General features: G+C 42.4%; 1 protein-coding gene across 1 annotated transcript in view; it reads left to right on the plus strand.

The window, feature by feature from the left end:
• The first annotated feature begins 380 nt into the window (after positions 1 to 380).
• Positions 381 to 17,464, plus strand: part of SEMA3E (semaphorin 3E) — a 133,954-nt gene continuing 116,870 nt past the window's right edge. Inside the window, exons 1-5 of the mRNA XM_060258235.1 lie at positions 381 to 537; positions 4,276 to 4,335; positions 6,331 to 6,450; positions 14,568 to 14,661; positions 16,958 to 17,077. Of these exons, the coding sequence (XP_060114218.1) occupies positions 442 to 537; positions 4,276 to 4,335; positions 6,331 to 6,450; positions 14,568 to 14,661; positions 16,958 to 17,077 (490 nt within the window). The 5' untranslated portion in view covers positions 381 to 441. The remainder of the gene's footprint in view (positions 538 to 4,275; positions 4,336 to 6,330; positions 6,451 to 14,567; positions 14,662 to 16,957; positions 17,078 to 17,464) is intronic.

Genomic DNA, 17,464 nt, shown 5'->3' on the forward strand with positions numbered 1-17,464 from the left:
ATCTCATGTGTATATACCTAGGCACTGCAAGTTTATAATTCTGAAAAACACTGAGAATTTTCCATTGATTAATTATTTCCTCTTTTGTCCTCTCTACCCAAGGGCATATTCTGTTGGACATATTCTTTTGGCAAAACAACATAGGTATTCTTTTATTATTGCCTCTACAAACAGAAAGATTAAATTAAAAAGGCCTGCTCATAGTCGCATGAAGGCAGTTTTGAAATGATCCCCAGGTTTTCTATGAAGTTTCTATTAATTTAGAGATCACAGAACAGTTTAACATCCAGTCAGTTGCTTTTCCCAGGAGATTATGAAGTTACCACATGAAGCTACACTCTTCAGTATTGATATGAACATTCTGGTTGTATTTCAGAGCTCTGGGACTTGAACAGAACGTCAGTCTTTCATAGTCCATCTGGATACCTTGGTCTTCATGTAATGCTTCTGGATGAGTATCAAGATCGGCTCTTTGTGGGAGGAAAGAATCTGATGTATTCCCTCAGTTTAGACCAAATCATTGAGAATTACAAAGAGGTATAGTAACTATTTATGTTCTGTATAATAATTAAAAAAAACAATTAAGGGGTTTTATTTTTAGAAAGAATGAAGCATTGCTCAAATGTTTAGAAATGGAACTATGAAGAAGATCCACAGCAAACTTAACTGGAACAAATTTCGTATGCAATGTCCCATTTAAATGTTGATTTGAGAAGAGAAATTCATGTTAAATAGTTACTATTCTACCATGAAGTGTCTATAGCTACATTTTTATCCCATCATTTTTTTCAAACATCTCAGGGTGTTGTTTCCCCCAATTTGTCCTCACAACAGCCTTGCGAAATAGGTTAAGCTGTGGTGACTTCCAGACAGCCTTAATGTTGCAGTTTCATTTCCCTTCCCTCCTTGCTTGCTCCTTTCCGCACATCTTTGCTGTCTCACTCTTCAGAGCTATTTCCCTGTTTTAACTGGGAAGGGATTTTTCTCCACTCTCTAGAAGATCTATCCCCATTTTTTGGCCTGAATGGGAGACTTCTTCTAACTACCTACTCCTCTTGTGAACTTTCCCCATTCTCCATCGATATTAAGTTGCTCTCAGACAGGGCTGAATTCAGAATGAATGCTCAAAACTTTGTCTTTATTTAATGGATGCTAACCAATCAAATTACTTGAAGAAGCCTATCGCTCAAGGCTTTCTGGCTCTCTGCAAAATTAACTCTTCACAGTCCTTTATCTGTATCTAAGCTTTTAAAAGTGCAGTCTGTCACATGTTCCACTCTTTGAGTTCATTGCTTCAGGGGAGGTTCTCACTAGTCTCTCCTGTGCAATGGGTGAAGCATGTGGGTGTATGTTACCGTTTTGTAACATTTAGGAAACAATCTACCTTTGCTCTCTGTTTTAATAATTTTGTGGATTTTGTATTTTTATTGTTTTTGTTTATTTATTTGTAACTGGATTATGAAACAGGAAACAATAACAGGATGTATGACATACAGATGTAATGTAATGTATTTGAAGAATTTATAATCAAATAAATTATTTTTTTCTTCAAAAGAAAATTGGTTTTAATGTCCTGAAATATGGTGTTAAAATTGACTTTTAATGAATCATCTAGATTTATAGGTATTTTAACCCCTAGATGTCTCCATGTTTTTTTAACCCATGGAATAGCATATTTTTAAACTAAATTTCTACTTGTTTCCTTTGAGATTTGTATTGGATAGAACTCTGGTTTTTCTGGGTTTACTTTTAGACCTGACAGGTCACTAAACGTTTGTAATGTTTGAGGACTTCCGGGGGAGGAAAATGCTGAGCTGAGCTGTCTCTCATAACGGGAGCAGGCTGGAACTTCTGTTCGGGGTAGTGGAAGGCAAATTAATGCCTTCTGCCTACTTTTCTCAGTTAGAGAATAGTCCAAGACATGCACAGAAAACTTTAAGGAGATTTACCTTGGCTAAAAGGGAGCCCCGGAGGGGACTTCTTTGAGGCTTTGAGGGGTCTCAGGAGAAGTTGCATAGACATCGTCTGCAGAAGTGCCCAGAGTCATTTATTTGACATAAGCTCGTCAGGATCCTAACCTTCTTGGACATTGCTAAACATCTAAAGCTTTGAAAGACCAGTGGAAACTTGGATAATTGGAAGAAAAGGTACAGAAGATTATTTTTTCATTCCGGAGCTATTTATAGCTTAAAGGGACAAAGTTAAAAGGTGGGAAAAGAACATATAGAGAGCTTGGAAGAAGAGGGAAGGAAGAGGTGAAATTTGGATTTTATAAATATAAAGGACAGTGTTAAAAACTGCTAAAAAGTGAGAAGGAATTTATTGTTTTGTCTACTTGCGGTTTTGGAAGTAAAAGCAACACTAAACGTTTGTAATGTTTGTAATGCTTGGTCCAGTGATGTCTCCAAATTCATCAAATAGAGACATAAATCATCTGCAAATAAATTAAATTTATGATGGTGATTGTGAATATAAACTCCTGTAATTTCTTTATTATTCCTTATTAAATTTGCTAAAGGTTCTATTCCAATAATAAAAATTAGAGGGGAAAGAGGACATCCCTGCCTAGTCCTTTTCTGCAAAGCTATGCCTTTGGATATATTTTGGTTAATCGCTATTTGTGTTATGGGTTTTCTGTATAGAGCTGTCATTGTTTTTAAAAAGTTTGTTCCAAAATTCATGGTTTTAAGTACTGCTTTTATATATGGTACTTCTATACTATCAAATGCTTTATGCATATCTACTGCACATATTGCAGATCCCAATTTATTCTGTCTATAGTGTTGTATTATTCCTAGAGTTCTGCGAACTACCAAATCTCTATTTTTGACAAAACCATTTTTATTTCTACGAATATACAGTGGGAGAATTTATTTCAAATGATTTGCCAATATTTTGGCGTAAATATTCATATCTACGTTCAAGAGTGAGATTGGTCAGTAAGATGCTGGATTTGTAGAATCTTTACCTTCTTTTTGTTTGCGATTGTGTCCAAGTATGTGGGATTTGTCATGCCTGTAAAGTGTTATTTAATAATTCTAAAAGTGGTTGCATTAAGATGTCTTTGAAATACTTATAAAATTCCAGAGGGTAGCCATCTAAACCTGGAGCTGTATTAGTACGAAGTTGTTTTATTGCTAATTCTACTTCCTTTTGCTCTATAGGTTCCTCTACATAGGCTTTATGTTCTTCTTCTATGGGTTTATTAACATTCTCCATCAAATAACGTTCTATGTCCATTTGTTGTGGATTCGAAGAAGTGTAAAGTTTTGTGTAGTTCTCTACAAATGCTTCTACTATACCTTCAGAATTTGTTACAGTAGAGCCTGATTGAGTTTTTATAGCATATATCTCTCTAGTGGCTCTTTTTTGTTTAACCCTCCAGTTTAATAGCTTAACTGATTTAGGGGAACGCACCCAGTATGTCTGTCTAATGTATGATAAAAATTTTTTTTTGCTATTTGAGTAGTTTCCAGGGCTTCTAATAATTTTCTCTGACTAACCAATTGCTTAAATTTTTTTTACTGCCTGTTGCTTTGTATTTTGTTTCCAATTCTTTCATCTTATTCCTAAAATCCCTCATGTGTACAGTCTTCTTTTTTTTCAATGATGAACTAAGTGGTATACAATGACCACGAATTACAGATTTGAAAGATCTCATGGAGATATAAGGAAAAAGGCATATCTCCATGAGGGAAGGAAAAAGAGACTTACTTAAAAATATGAAAGCTGGGAATTCAGAGAACACTTCAAAGATATATCGATATTTTAGGGCCAGTTCCCCCTCCCCCCAAAATTAAATCACTAGTCTTTGGGGAAAATGGTTTAACATTATGACAGTCCATTCATTGAAAAGTGAGCTGGGGTGAGTGAGACAAAGAAAACCAATAGAAACTAGGAAAAATGCAATTCAAAATCAGCTTTCAGGAACAGATTGGGGTACAAGTGGTCTCAAAAGACCCTGGAGAGAAAATAAAAAATCCTAAGTGAAAACTAAAGCCAGAAAAATACGCATGCAAATTGGGATAATTTGAAGCAGTATGTGGTCACTGATGAAAAACATGCAGAAATATCATAATGCATTACTTTACCTAATTTACAAAGCAATGGAAAATTGAAATTGGTTTAGAGGCAATCCACCTGTCATAGCATTGTACTATGGGCAAGAGGAATTAAAACTGAATACAAAATCCAGATTGTTATTCATATATGTGTTTATGTAGACTATTATAGTTTTAGTAGATTATTACAAAAAAACTTCTTATTTTATTGCAGATCCATTGGCCTAGTACACCTCTGCAAATAGAGGAATGCAGACTCAAAGGAAGATATGCTGTATGTATTAACAACAAAATTCCTTTATTGTCTAGTTAAGGCATGGCCTAGTGGGACACATGCTGTAGAGAATTAAAATGAAATAGGTGGCAAAGGGTAACACAACATTAGGTGTGTGAGAGAAAGTGTGTGAGAGAAAATAGAAAACTTACTTTGCTGGAGTAATTTCCATTTCCATCCAATCAATTCTCTCTAAATACAGGTTGCTGCTTGTGGCCATTGTACATACTAGTCTGAGCTGCAGGCATGTCTGGATGTGCCTGCCTGCCTTCATGGAAGAATTAGAAATGTGTATACTGTTCTTTTGTTCTGCAGACAAAGCAAGAGAACATGAACAGGAGAAAGGAAGGGCTCCTAGGTTGCTTGCAAACAAAGGAGAGGCATCTGTAGAAAAAACCATAAACCGTTTTCCCACACAGCTTACCTCGGAGTGACGTCCCTCTTCACCGTGCAGCGTCTGCTTGGATTTCCCACCATCTGCTCTGCAGAAGCAGGAAGTGCCGGGGCTTCTGCGTTGCAAATGTAAATCGCTAAAACCCAGTTTACGTTAGCGACGCAAAAGCTGCAGCTCTTCCTGCTTCTGCGGAGCAGATGGTGGGAAATCCGAGCAGACGCTGCACGGTGAAGAGGGACGTCACTCCGAGATAAACTGTGTGGGAAAACGGTTATAGTCTCTTTAGTTAAGACAAACACAGCACTCCTGCTGTCTCAAATATGCAAGGTTCCTCTTACTCTAACAACTTAAACAATGACATCCCACAGTTTCTCCCATAACACTCTGATTAAGTGTCTACCCCAGTTAGCTACAATAGATAATGTGCCAGTGAATGTCATGAGGAATATGTTGTGAGAACTCCACCCGAGGCACACTCGTGGTAAACTAGGGAAGTTGTGGACTGGTCTCTGGGCAACCATGGCAGTACAATAGCGAAGAAATGAAGAACCTCTCCTTACTTGTAACTTCTTGCAATCCAAACAGAGAACAAGTGACTATGCTACATCAACTATGATCATTCTGTAACTTCCATCAGAATAGGAATCCATTCAGCTGGCATGAAGTCAAGTTTACCTGCAATTTCCATGCAGCTGACAGCACATAGGCAGTCTCCTCATAAATCAACAACCATCTTCTTTTTTATGAATTGAAGCCAAGCTCAGCTACAGAAAACAGTTACAGAAAACAAGATGAGCAGCAATATTTACGGACCCTCAATGTTAGTTTTCAGTAACCTTTAAATCAGTTCTATTTTAAAGCCTCTAATTCATCTTCCTCTGTTTTTTAATTTCACGTTTGTTTCCAAGACGAACAAGCCTTGCAGTTGTTGTGGGTGACCTACCACCAGGAACTTAGCCTGTTAGCTCCTAGTTATGGAGCCTGCTTGGAACTGCCCTGTTACCGTGAGCTTCAGGTTGGCTTGTTGGGTCACTGTTTGTACCTTCCTGTGCGGGACAGGCCACAGACAGACGGACAAGATTCCAGTAGTTGGCTGAAATAACGAATTTGTGTAGCTTCATCATGTCATGGTTTCACAGATTCAGCTTCCACCTCACAGGTCTTCAGGAAAAGAACCAGACTATTTTCTGTTTGGCTTGGTGAAAGCTTTTACTATTAACTTTGCTTTCATGTTCCTCCAGCTCAATTGTGAAATATTTCTCAGAGCCAGACTCTGTACCCGGATTCACTAGGCGCTATATATCTCAGCTTCCCCCGTCTTCTAGATGTCATCCCATATTCTGCTTCCTAAAACCCCCCATAATCTCATGATTTTATACTATGATGTGGCAACATCCTGAGAATTCTCTGCCCCCCTCTTATTTGCTATTTTTGTCCTTCCAGTTATCCTCAGTTCAAAGGCTTCAATTACTAGTGAAGAGCATAAGTACACACTACATGAATAATTGTTCAAAGGCTTCCATGTCATTGTAATAACAACTGAAATTGGTTTTTTTTTGTCTTTACGTTTGTTTTTAAAAATTCCTTCTTTCTCACCATAGGAAGAGTGTGCAAATTACATCCGTGTCCTGCATTGTTACAACAGAACACATCTCATGGCTTGTGGGACAGGGGCCTTTGATCCCATCTGTGCTTTTATCAGAGTTGGCCATCAATCAGAGGTAGGTAGTATACCCTACAAGTCCTTTATGGACACAAATACCCAGATGTCCTATATGAAGATAGCATCCCAACGAAAATCATATTAGCCTCAGAAATAACAGAAAAGTGGGTAGGAAGAGGGAAGCTGGGCTCAGAGGATAATGAGCCCTGCCCGGCTGCTTTTACCTTGAAGGCAAAAGTCACTGGGCGGGGGTCAGCGTGGCTTCTCCAAGCTGAGGTCAGAGGAGAATGCTCCCCACCAGGCTGCTCTCATCTTGAAGGCACAATGGGGCACACTAAAGCCTCCCCCCCTTTCTCTCCTCCTCACTCCCCCATCCCCTTCTGCTCGCTGCCACAGGGCTACTCTGGGCAACCCATAGAGTGACAGAAGCTCCTAGGTTGATTGGTCTGTTGTGCAGTTTGTGCTTTGGCAGTGTCAGCATCTACCATGGCGGTGTTTGTCAAGTTGCTGTTGAAACTGGTGGGGATGTGGTTCCTCTGAGGGGCAAGGGGGGAGAAATTTTTCCAGGAGAAACACTTCCAGAGAGCAGAGTTTTTCAACTTGCAGGAAGATGTCCAATAAAAAAGTAGATGTTTTGCTCCCTCCTTCTGCCTCCAGTCTCACATCGAGTGATATGTGTGTATTGATGGGGGGGGGGGGGGGGTCAAACAGCAGCTCCCAGTAACAGGAATTGGTATTGCTGGTGCAGATAACCCATCTTTGCAGAGTGCTCCCCCCAGAAATCTGCCCCTGCTTTCCCCAAAAAAGTGGATCAAAGACAGAAAAATGACAGACAGTTTTAAGCCCAACCATGCTCCTGATTGCCTCTCTCAGCATGAGTTTCTCAAGAACAAGGCATGTCAGACTAACCTGATCTCTTTTTTTTTGAGAAAGTGACTACCTTGCTGGATCAGGGGAATGCTGTAGACATAGTTGATCTTGATTTCAGTAAGGCTTTTGATAAGGTTCCACATACTATCCTTGTTGACAAGTTCGTAAAATGTGGTTTGGATCCTGTTACCGTTAGGTGGATCTGTAACTGGTTGTGAATGGTTCCTCATCCTCTTGGAGAGGAGTGACAAGTGGAGTGCCTCAAGGATCTGTCCTGGGACCTGTTTTGTTCAACATCTTTATCAATGATTTGGATGGAGGAATAGAGGGGATGCTTATTAAATATGCCGATGATACTAAATTGGGAGGGGTTGCAAATACAGTAAAAGACAGAAACAGGATAAAGGATAATCTTGACAGGCTGGAAAACTGGGCTAAAACCAATAAAATGAATTTTAACAGAGATAAATGTAAAGTTCTGCATTTAGGTAAGAAAAATCCCATGCATGGTTATGGGATAGGGGAGAACTTGTCTGAGCCGAAGTATGTGCAAAAAGGATCTAGGGGTCTTAGTGGACCATACGCTGAACACGAGTCAACTGTGTGATGCGGTGGCTAAAAAGCTAAATCCAATTTTGGGACGTATTAACAGAAGTATAGTGTCCAGATCATGTGAAGTGATGGTATCGCTTTGCTCTGCTCTGGTAAGACCTCACCTGGATCACTGTGTTCAGTTTTGGGCACCACATTTTAAGAAGGATATAGACAAACTGGAACGGGTCCAGAGGAGGACGACAAAGATGGTGAGGGGTCTAGAGACAAAGTCCTACAAAGAAAGGTTGAAGGAGCTGGGCATGTTTAGCCTGGAGAGGAGGTGGCTGAGAGGTGATACAGTCACGATCTCCAAGTATTTGAAGGGCTGTCATCTAGAGGATGGTGCAGAATTGTTTTCTGTGGCTCCAGAAGGTAGAACCAGAACCAGTGGGTTGTAATTAAATCAAAAGAGTTTCCAGCTCAACATTAGGAAGAAATTCCTGACAGTCTGAGTGGTTCTTCAGTGGAACAGGCTTCCTCAGGAGGTGGTGGACTCTCCTTCTTTGGAGGTTTTTAAACAGAGGCTAGATGGCCATCTGACAGCAGTGTGGATCTTGTGAATTTAGGGGGCGGGGCATTCCTGCATTGTGCAGGGGGTTGAACTAGATGACCCTGGAGCTCCCATACAACTCTATGATTCTCGCCTGCTGACTGCATCACCTATACAGGTGAGCATGCAGTCGGTTCTCCGTGGCCTGCACTGGCTGCCCATAGAGTACCGGATCTGCTTCAAGGTGTTAGTTCTGACTTTCAAAGCCTTACGCAACCTGAGACCAGCATACTTGTGGGACCGCCTCTTCCCATATATACCCCAGAGGTTGCTTTGCTCGGCATCCCAAGATAGGCTGACTGTCCTCAGCCCAAAATATGCCCGTCTTGCCTCTACCAGGCCCAGGTCTTTTTTGGTCCTTGCCCCAACCTGGTGGAATCAGCTCCCTATAGAGATCCGGGCCCTACCCGGCTTGCTAGCCTTTCACAGGGCCTGTAAAACGGAGCTGTTCCACCACGTCTTCAGGTGAGGCGGCAGGCATCTACCCATTAGATCGGTTGGCCTCCCCTACTGTACTATCTTGCTGTGTTGATTTGCTGCACTGTGCTGCTGCACCATCTCATCATATTGTTCTGCCGGGCTATTTTGTTTTATTGAATACTGAAATTGACTTTATTATTATATGATTTTATTGTGATTTTGTTATTATGTTGTGCTCTGCCCTGAGCTGCTACGGGGGAATGGCTGGAATATAGATAAACTTTAAAATAATAATAATAATAAGGGCAGACCTGAGCAAGTCAGGGCATCTAGAGTGGCTGTTAGGTGGGAATCTGCCCAGAATTAGGGCAAATGCTTGGTGTAAATTGAAGCACAACTGTGAAAGCTGCTTCAACCACAATATAGGCCCTTCTGCCATCGGAGCCACAGCAACTACCAATCCATTCAGTGTAGCTGACCTTCCATTGAAACCAGCAGCAAAAAGGACGTGAAGGCCAGGTATCTCCCCTGCTGCCACCGTTAGCCCCTCAAAGTATCTTCCATGGCTCCACTAGTGTGAGCCTTGTCATTTAGCCCCTTCGCCCTTTGCTAAAATTTCACTGCTGCACACCTCCTTCTAGATGGGTTTAGTCACAGAATCATAGAATCACAGAATTGGAAGGGGCCATTCAGGCCACCTTGTCCAACCCCGTGCTCAATGCAGGATCAGCCTAGAGCATCCCTAAGAAGTATTCATCCAACTGCTGCTTAAAGACTGCCAGTGAGAGGGAGCTCACCACCTCCCTAAGTAGCTGATTCCACTGTTGAACAATTCTTGCTGTAAAAAAGTTTTCCTCAATGTGCAGACAGTACCTTCCCACTCTTAATTTGAATTCATTATTGTTGAGTCCGCTCTTCTTCTGCCAACAGAAACAGCTCCCTGCCCTCCTCTAAGTGACAGCCCTTCAAATACTTCAATACCTCCTCTAAGTGACAGCCCTTCAAAAACAATCATGCCCCCGCTCAACCTTCTCTTCTCCAGACTGAACATTCCCATGTCCCTCTGCCTTTCCTCACAGGGCTTGGTCCCTAGGCTTGCAAACCACTTCATTCTGTCTACATAGAACTGAAAGCTTGCGTTTTTTATTAAACTGTCTTGGTCTTAAAGGTGCCACTGGATTCAAATTTTGTTCAGGAACAGGTGTGTGCTCTTTTGGTGTGACAATCAGACCATGGTCATGGTGACTAACCATTAGACTTCATGCTGATTGGGTCATGGGTTACATCGGAACTCAGCACTTAACAAAAAGAACTTAGCACTTATCCTTGTTAAACTGCATCTTGTTCACTACCGCCTACTTTCCCGGTGTGTTCAGATCTCATTGAAAGTGGTGGCCAAGGATGCAGACTTAATGTTCACTGCAGATTTAAAGTTAACAGTACAGAAGATTGTTTTCGGCCTCTGACTTTTCTAGTCTGAGTTGCTGGAACGATGCAAATGGAGTGAGGTTTTCTCCCTGGACAAAGTGGACATCACAAGGCATGATGAGCAAAGGTCCAGGAAGCTTATAGAGGCCCCAGGTTTTCCAGCATATGATGTCTGGGCATTTCCCTCAGACAGGAAGCCCTTTTTGGGGCAGGTGGCACACACTTCTCTGAATGGGGACATTTGGTTTCATGACACCCTGCTTTCTTGGGTGAGGCTGTAGGTGCTTTGGTGAGAGCTGGGCAGTTGCCCATCTCTTGTGGTGGCTTGGGAATCAGGCTGGATTGAATTTGGGGGCATTGAACATTTGAGCACTTGATACTATTTGATAAGCATGAGATATCCTAATTCTCCAGCCCATGTATTTGTAATATTCCTTTTAATAAATGCTTTCTGGTTTTACTCTGTCTGGATCTCATCAGGCGGGAAACCGTGTTGGTCTGAAGCAGTAGAACAAAGCAAGAGTCAAGTAGCACCTTTAAGACCAACAAAGTTTTATTGAGAATGTAAGCTTTTGTGTGCTAGAAGCACACTCCATCAGACAATGAAATGGGGGTACAGTTAGCAGTGCTTGTGGGTAGAGTTAAGCATGCGAAATAGCACGAAGTTGGAATCCAATGGCAAAAGAGTGAAATTAACAAATTGAAAGAATAATAGTTTGGTCTTTGGTGTGGATAGTATACGTTGCATGGGAAAACAGCAAAAGTCAATAATTGGAATTGGAGAATGATGGTGAGAATGGCGGTAAATGTGGAGTCTGTTGATTGCTCTGTTTCTACTCAAGCATGGGTTAAACTCCAGGGGCAGGTGAGCTGGGAGGGATGGCTGCTGCTATCAACCAACGGTTGGGTCACCCTTTGCTGAGATCCATGTCCTATGCTGAGCCAGTGTTCCTACAACTGCTTTCAGTAAAAGTGGTGGCTTGTTTTTTTCCCCCTGTTAAGGTGTCATCTGGGTTATTCTTCCCTTGCCTCTCATTCCTTCCCTTGCTCCTAGGACTGAATTATACTTACATCCTAACATGGAATGTACATGCTGTGCAGAACTCTGAATTGCACTGGGTGTTTTCTCCTTACATCCAGAGGTACATGCTAATTTCATTGTGGGTCATGTGGCTCTTAGACTATTTGATCTATGCATTAAGGGAGAAGGTTAAGTATATGTGTCTGGAGTGCCTCTTGCCATGATTTCAACCTCATGGTTATTATGCGATTATTGTAACCACTTGGGTCCAAGTTTGGCTGATTCTTACTTTGCTCATGGATCCTTTTGACTGTTGTGTCTGTACCTTACCAAGTAATAAATTCTGCCCTGAGAAAGTATGCACGATGGTACCAAGGTCACCAAGTGTTACCTGACTCTCAGATAGGCTTCCCAATCCCCAGGTCCCAGCGGGGGATCCCCTGTTTTTATAGGCTTCTCCCCACCCCCAAACAGCTGGCCGGCGGGAGAAGCCCCACACCTCACAGTCACCATGTAGTTTTAGAGCTCCTGCAGGTCTGTTTTTAAAATATGTGCCTTTAAGGCTGAGCAGGAAGCAGGAAGCAGGAAGGGCTTTGGAGAACGGCCCCTCCCTTTGTTTTGCTTTCGTTTTCAGATCAAGAAAAGTTCTGCAGGAACAAGACCCAGTAAGTATTTGTGTGTGAGACAGAGGGAGGGGGCAGGGGATTCCCTGGTTTGGAGGCCCTCCCCCCACTTTAGAAAGCGTGAGGGGGAGAGGGAAATGTCTACTGGGCATTTTATTATTCCCTATGGAGAACGATTCCCATAGGGAATAATGGGGAATTGATCCGCAGGTATTGGGGGCTCTGGGGGGGGCTATGTTTTGAGGTAGAGGCACCAAATTTTCCATATAGCATCTAGTGCCTCTCCCGAAAATACTCCCCAAGTTTCAAAATGATTGGACCAGGGGGTCCAATTCTATGAGCCCCAAAAGATGGTGCCCCTATCCTTCATTATTTCCTATGGAAGAAAGGCATTTAAAAAGGTGTGCTGTTCCTTTAAATGTGATGGGCAGAACTCCCTTTGGAGTACAATTATGCTTGTCACAGCCTTGCTCCTGGCTCCACCCCCAATGTCTCCTGGCTCCACCCCCAAAGGTTGAAGGAGCTGGGCATGTTTAGCCTGGAGAGGAAGCGGCTGAGGTATGATATGATCACCATCTTCCAAGTATTTGAAGGGTTGTCACATAGAGGATGGTGTGGAATTGCTTTCCGTGGCCCCAGAAGGTAGGAGCAGAACCAGCAGGAGGTGGTGGGCTCTCTTTCCTTGGAGGTTTTTAAACAGAGACTGGGTGGCCATCTGACAGCAATGAAGATCCTGTGAATGCATGGGGAGGTATTTGTGAGTTTCCTGCATTGTGCAGGGGGTTGGACTAGATGACCCTGGAGGTCGCTTCTAACTCTATGGCCAATTTCGCACTCACCTTACTCCGCCCTCATGTCTGTCTTCTCTGCATGGCGCCCTCCTGATTTCCCACTATTTGTGTCAGGGCTGCAGGAAACATTTTGCTGCCCGAAAGCCGTGATATTTGCTGCAGCCCCAGTGCAAATAGTGGGAAATCGGGAGGACGGATGTGCGGGCGGCGTAAGGGTGAGTGCGAAATTGGTCTATGATTCTATTATTTGGTTCTCTGATTTGGTTCTAGCTAGTGCCGAATGCAGCCCCATGGGCTGATTCAGGTATGTTTTCAGCTCGGCCGAGCCAAATGCACACCCCTAGGTTGGCATTGGGTTCTGCTGCTGGGCACTAGTGCATTGCACTAGTTCTGCTGTCCTTGCAGAAATCCTCACTTTGCTTTAGAGATTCTCAGATCTGAACTTAGTCCTGTTGGGTTTTGGCACTGGTTTTGCTGGGTACTTTCCACTGATTCTGTTGCTGGTCTTCAATCAATCAATCAGCCACTGAGGATGTTCTCCGCAGCTGAGAACGAAACGTCTGAAAGGAAAACTTTCTCCAGTAGAACACGGCACTTGATCCCGAAAGATTCTACAAACCCTAATGATGTTACCAGCCGTGAAAACCTGAAATCTTTGATAATCAATCAATCAAATTTTTATTTATATCCCGCCCTCTCCGTCGAAGCAGGCTCAGGCCGGCTTACAACACAGTCAATACAATAGTTTACAAAGTATTTAAACATAACTAATTAACACATTAATTGAAATCTACAAAAACTCTAAGATCAGTAAAATCATTAAAATTAACATATTGGTGCTATTATATAGATTCCACTAGCAGTTTCCCTTTAGTTGGTGAAGGCCAATCGAAAAAGGGTGGTCTTGCAAACATGCCCCCCACACCTCATTTTCTACTGCAGAGACTCTCTGGGAGAATCTGCTGGTTTGTTGTACACCTGTCTTGCTTCCTCGCCCATTAGAAACAATGGAAGATGGGGGCACCCTCTTTGGCTGCCCATAGAATTGGATCCCCTGGTCCAATCTTTTTGAAATTTGGCGGTTCTTTTGGGGAGAGGCTCCAGGAGGTATATTGCAAATTTGGTGCCTCTGTCTCAAACTCCCTCCCCCAGCCCACTAAATATACCCTAGGATATTTGCCATTGACTATAATCGCCCCATAGGTTATAATAGAGCCAATAAATTCAGGATTCCTGAATTTTACCCGTATTCCAATCCAATACCAATACTTAAATTCAGATTTTCAAGGCAATAATGAAATGTTAAGGATCCAACTCCCCCACCCCACACACATACAAAAAATAATAAAATAAAATCTTGCACATCTCTAATGCTGAAATATCTGAGCCAAGTATTCAACTTGTAATTAATGAGCACCTATAACTAACAATCAGGTCCAGGTCATCTGTGGTTAATAACTCCAGATTATAATTACTCCAGATTACAGGCAGTTAAAATATTTTGGATTGCTTGAACTTCTGAAGAATTAAAAGAAAATAAAACAACGTAACACCACTGCACGACAGAAGGCGTTTTCTGCTTCACAGCCATCTTTCTGTACCTCCAGATTTCAATGCCCTTTGACATTCAGAACACCATGCAAAGGCATTATTGCACCCAATTGGTTTTGCCTGTTGTGTTTGCCCGGGTGAGGGGACTGTGACAAGTGGGCTTCTCCACAGTATATTTGGATCAAATATCTCATGACATTCGTGTGATGGACAGCCATTACATTGGCATGCAAAAAGCCCTGTCAGCTTATGACTCACCACATTGGATGACATACTCTCTTGAAAGTTCCATTCCATTTTTCATGGTTTTTGTGCTTTTCTCTCCAGGTCCATCTGTTTCATCTGGAAGCTCACAGCCTGGAGAGAGGTCGTGGCAGGTGCCCCTTTGACTCCAGCTCTTCCTTTGTCTCCACAGTGTTTGGTAATGCCTCCTGGTGTTGCAAGAGCTTTCTGAGTTTCTTCCTTGATCACTCATTGGAAGCCTGTGCAAATGAGAACAGGATCTCCCAGAAATGCTAGGGAGCCAGAGTGATATTGTGGTTGGAATGCTGGGACACAGCCACTTTCTTATTGGTTGAGCACCTCAACACCCACACCACGCTGGCTGTCTCCTAGCTAGACAGGTTCATGGGCACATAGGATATGTATATGTATTCTGATATGTTGCACCTTTCTTAAGGACCACAATGACAATATTTCTTTGAAGAATATTTCTTTTCTTTTCTATGAGAAGAAAAAATGGAAAAAGCCTATAGTGCCAACTCAGCTTCTTTAGGCTTTTCCCATTTTTCCTTCTCATAGGAATCGTCTGTGATTGCTCTTTCAGTATTTCACTTTTAAGAAACTCCCACCCCTCCTGAACCCCCTTCTTCCTAAGTATTTCTGACCATGGGATTTTACTTAGAACTATGCTGAGTAAAATCCCATGGTCAGAATTACTTAGGAAGAAGGGGGTTCAGAAGGGGTGGAAGTTTCTTAAAAGCGAAATACTGAAAGCGCAATCACAGACGATTCCTATGAGAAGAAAAAATGGAAAAAGCCTAAAGAAGCCGAGTTGGCTCCATAAACAGCTCTCTAAAGACATGAGAAATAAAAAAGACTCCTTTAGGAATTGGAAGGAGGGCCTTATAAGCAAGGATGAATATAAAGAAATCAACAGTGCTTGTAGAGAGAAAGTTAGGAAAGCTAAAGCTCAGCATGAGCTTAGGCTGGCCAAAGATGCTAAAAACAACAAAAAAGGGTTCTTTTCTTATGTTCAGAGTAAAAAAAAGAGCAAGGACATGGTAGGCCCATTGCGAGGGCAAGAAAGTGAAATTGTAACAGGTAATGAAGAGAGGGCAGAACTGCTCAATTCCTACTTTTCCTCAGTATTCTCTTCTGAGGGAAACGGTGCTCAACACGGCAAAAAAAGAACATATAAGGAGGGTATGAAGTTCCAACCTAGGATCAGCATTGGGGTAGTACCATAAACACCTTGTTTCTTTAAATGAAACTAAGTCCTCAGGACCAGATGAATTGCATCCAAGGGTTCTAAAAGAGCTTGCGGATGTAATTTCTGAGCTTCTGGCTTTTATTTTTGAGAATTCTTGGAGAACAGGAGAGGTGCGGGAAGATTGGAGGCGGGCGAATGTTGTCCCCATCTTCAAGAAGGGGAAAAAAGAGGATCCAGGTAACTACCGACTCATCAGCTTGATGTCTATAACTGGAAAAGTTTTAGAACAAATAATCAAACAGTTGGTCCTCAATGAAAGGATGGCTGTGATAACTAAGAGCCAGCATAGGTTTCACAAGAACCAGTCATGTCAGACTAACCTGATCTCTTTTTTTGAGAAACTGACTACCTTGTGGATCAGGGGAATGCTGTAGACATTGTTTATCTTGATTTCAGTAAGGGTTTTGATAAGGTTCCACATACTATCCTTGTTGACAAGTTGGTAAAATGTGGTTTGGATCCTGTTACCGTTAGTTAGATCTGTAACTGGTTGACAGGTCGCACCCAAAGAGTGCTTGTGAATGGTTCCTCATCCTCTTGGAGAGGAGTGACAAGTGGAGTGCCTCAAGGATCTGTCCTGAGACCAAGTCCTATGAGGAAAGGTTTATGGAGCTGGGCATGTTTAGCCTGGAGAGGAGGCAGCTGAGAGGTGATATGATCACCATCTTCAAGTACTTGAAGCGCTATCTAGAGGATGGTATGGAATTGTTTTCTGTGGCCCCAGAAGAACCAATGGGTTGAAATTAAATCAGAAGAGTTTCTGGCTCAGCATTAGGAAGAACTTCCTGACTGTTAGAGCAATTCCTCAGTGGAACAGGCTTCCTCGGGAGGTGGTGGGCTCTCCTTCCTTGGAGGTTTTTTAACAGAGGCTAGATGGCCATCTGACAGCGATGAAGATCCTGTAAATTTATGGGGAGGTGTTTGTGAGTTTCCTGCATTGTGCAGGGGGTTAGACTAGATGACCCTGGAGGCCCCTTCTAACTCTATGATTCTAAGTCTTCTTAAATATTATATATTGTATATATTTGTGATGCTTTTAAACTCCTTTTTTTATTGAGGATATCTTCAGTACGTTTTAGTCCTACAGCTAGGAATTCTTAGGCCCAGCACAGCAAAATAAGTAGCTATTGCTTTTCCTCTCCTTTAAAGCTTCAGGCTGTGTGTGCGTGTGGATGTTAAATGTTGACGTTCCTGTATCTTCATCATGAATACGTCTGGTTCGCAGGTGGTGCCTTGTTTGCTGGACTCTACAGCAACTACTGGGGGAGAGATGCTGCTATCTTCCGCACAATGGGACACACAGCACACATCCGGACGCAGCCAGATGATGATCGACTCTTGAAAGGTACAAGTGGTCTGTGAAAGCACTCTTCCCCCCCCCCACCCCATTCTATGCCAGGATAACAGTGTTGTAGCACCAAGATATGCCAGTCTCATCTCAGCTGGAAAGTTCTCTTTGGCCTCAGTCTATTGTGAACAATGGCTCTGGGGAAGCCCTCAACCCAGCAGATATTTTGCTTTACCCTATATTCTAGTGGTGAGGGGAGAGGTGTCTGACCTGGTAAAAAACTTTGCTTTGGGACATTTTGGCCAGCCGAAAAGCTTTGTATTAGATCAACACCAGCATGACTGTCTTTCCTGTAGGGTTAGAGGAATGGCCACATAAGGATCTCAGACACAACCAGAACATTCAGTTGAGTGGATTCACACATTCCCCTGGCTGAGTATCCAG

The sequence above is a fragment of the Heteronotia binoei genome, chromosome 17, assembly GCF_032191835.1.
Source record: "Heteronotia binoei isolate CCM8104 ecotype False Entrance Well chromosome 17, APGP_CSIRO_Hbin_v1, whole genome shotgun sequence".
NCBI classification, from domain to species: Eukaryota; Metazoa; Chordata; class Lepidosauria; order Squamata; family Gekkonidae; genus Heteronotia; species Heteronotia binoei.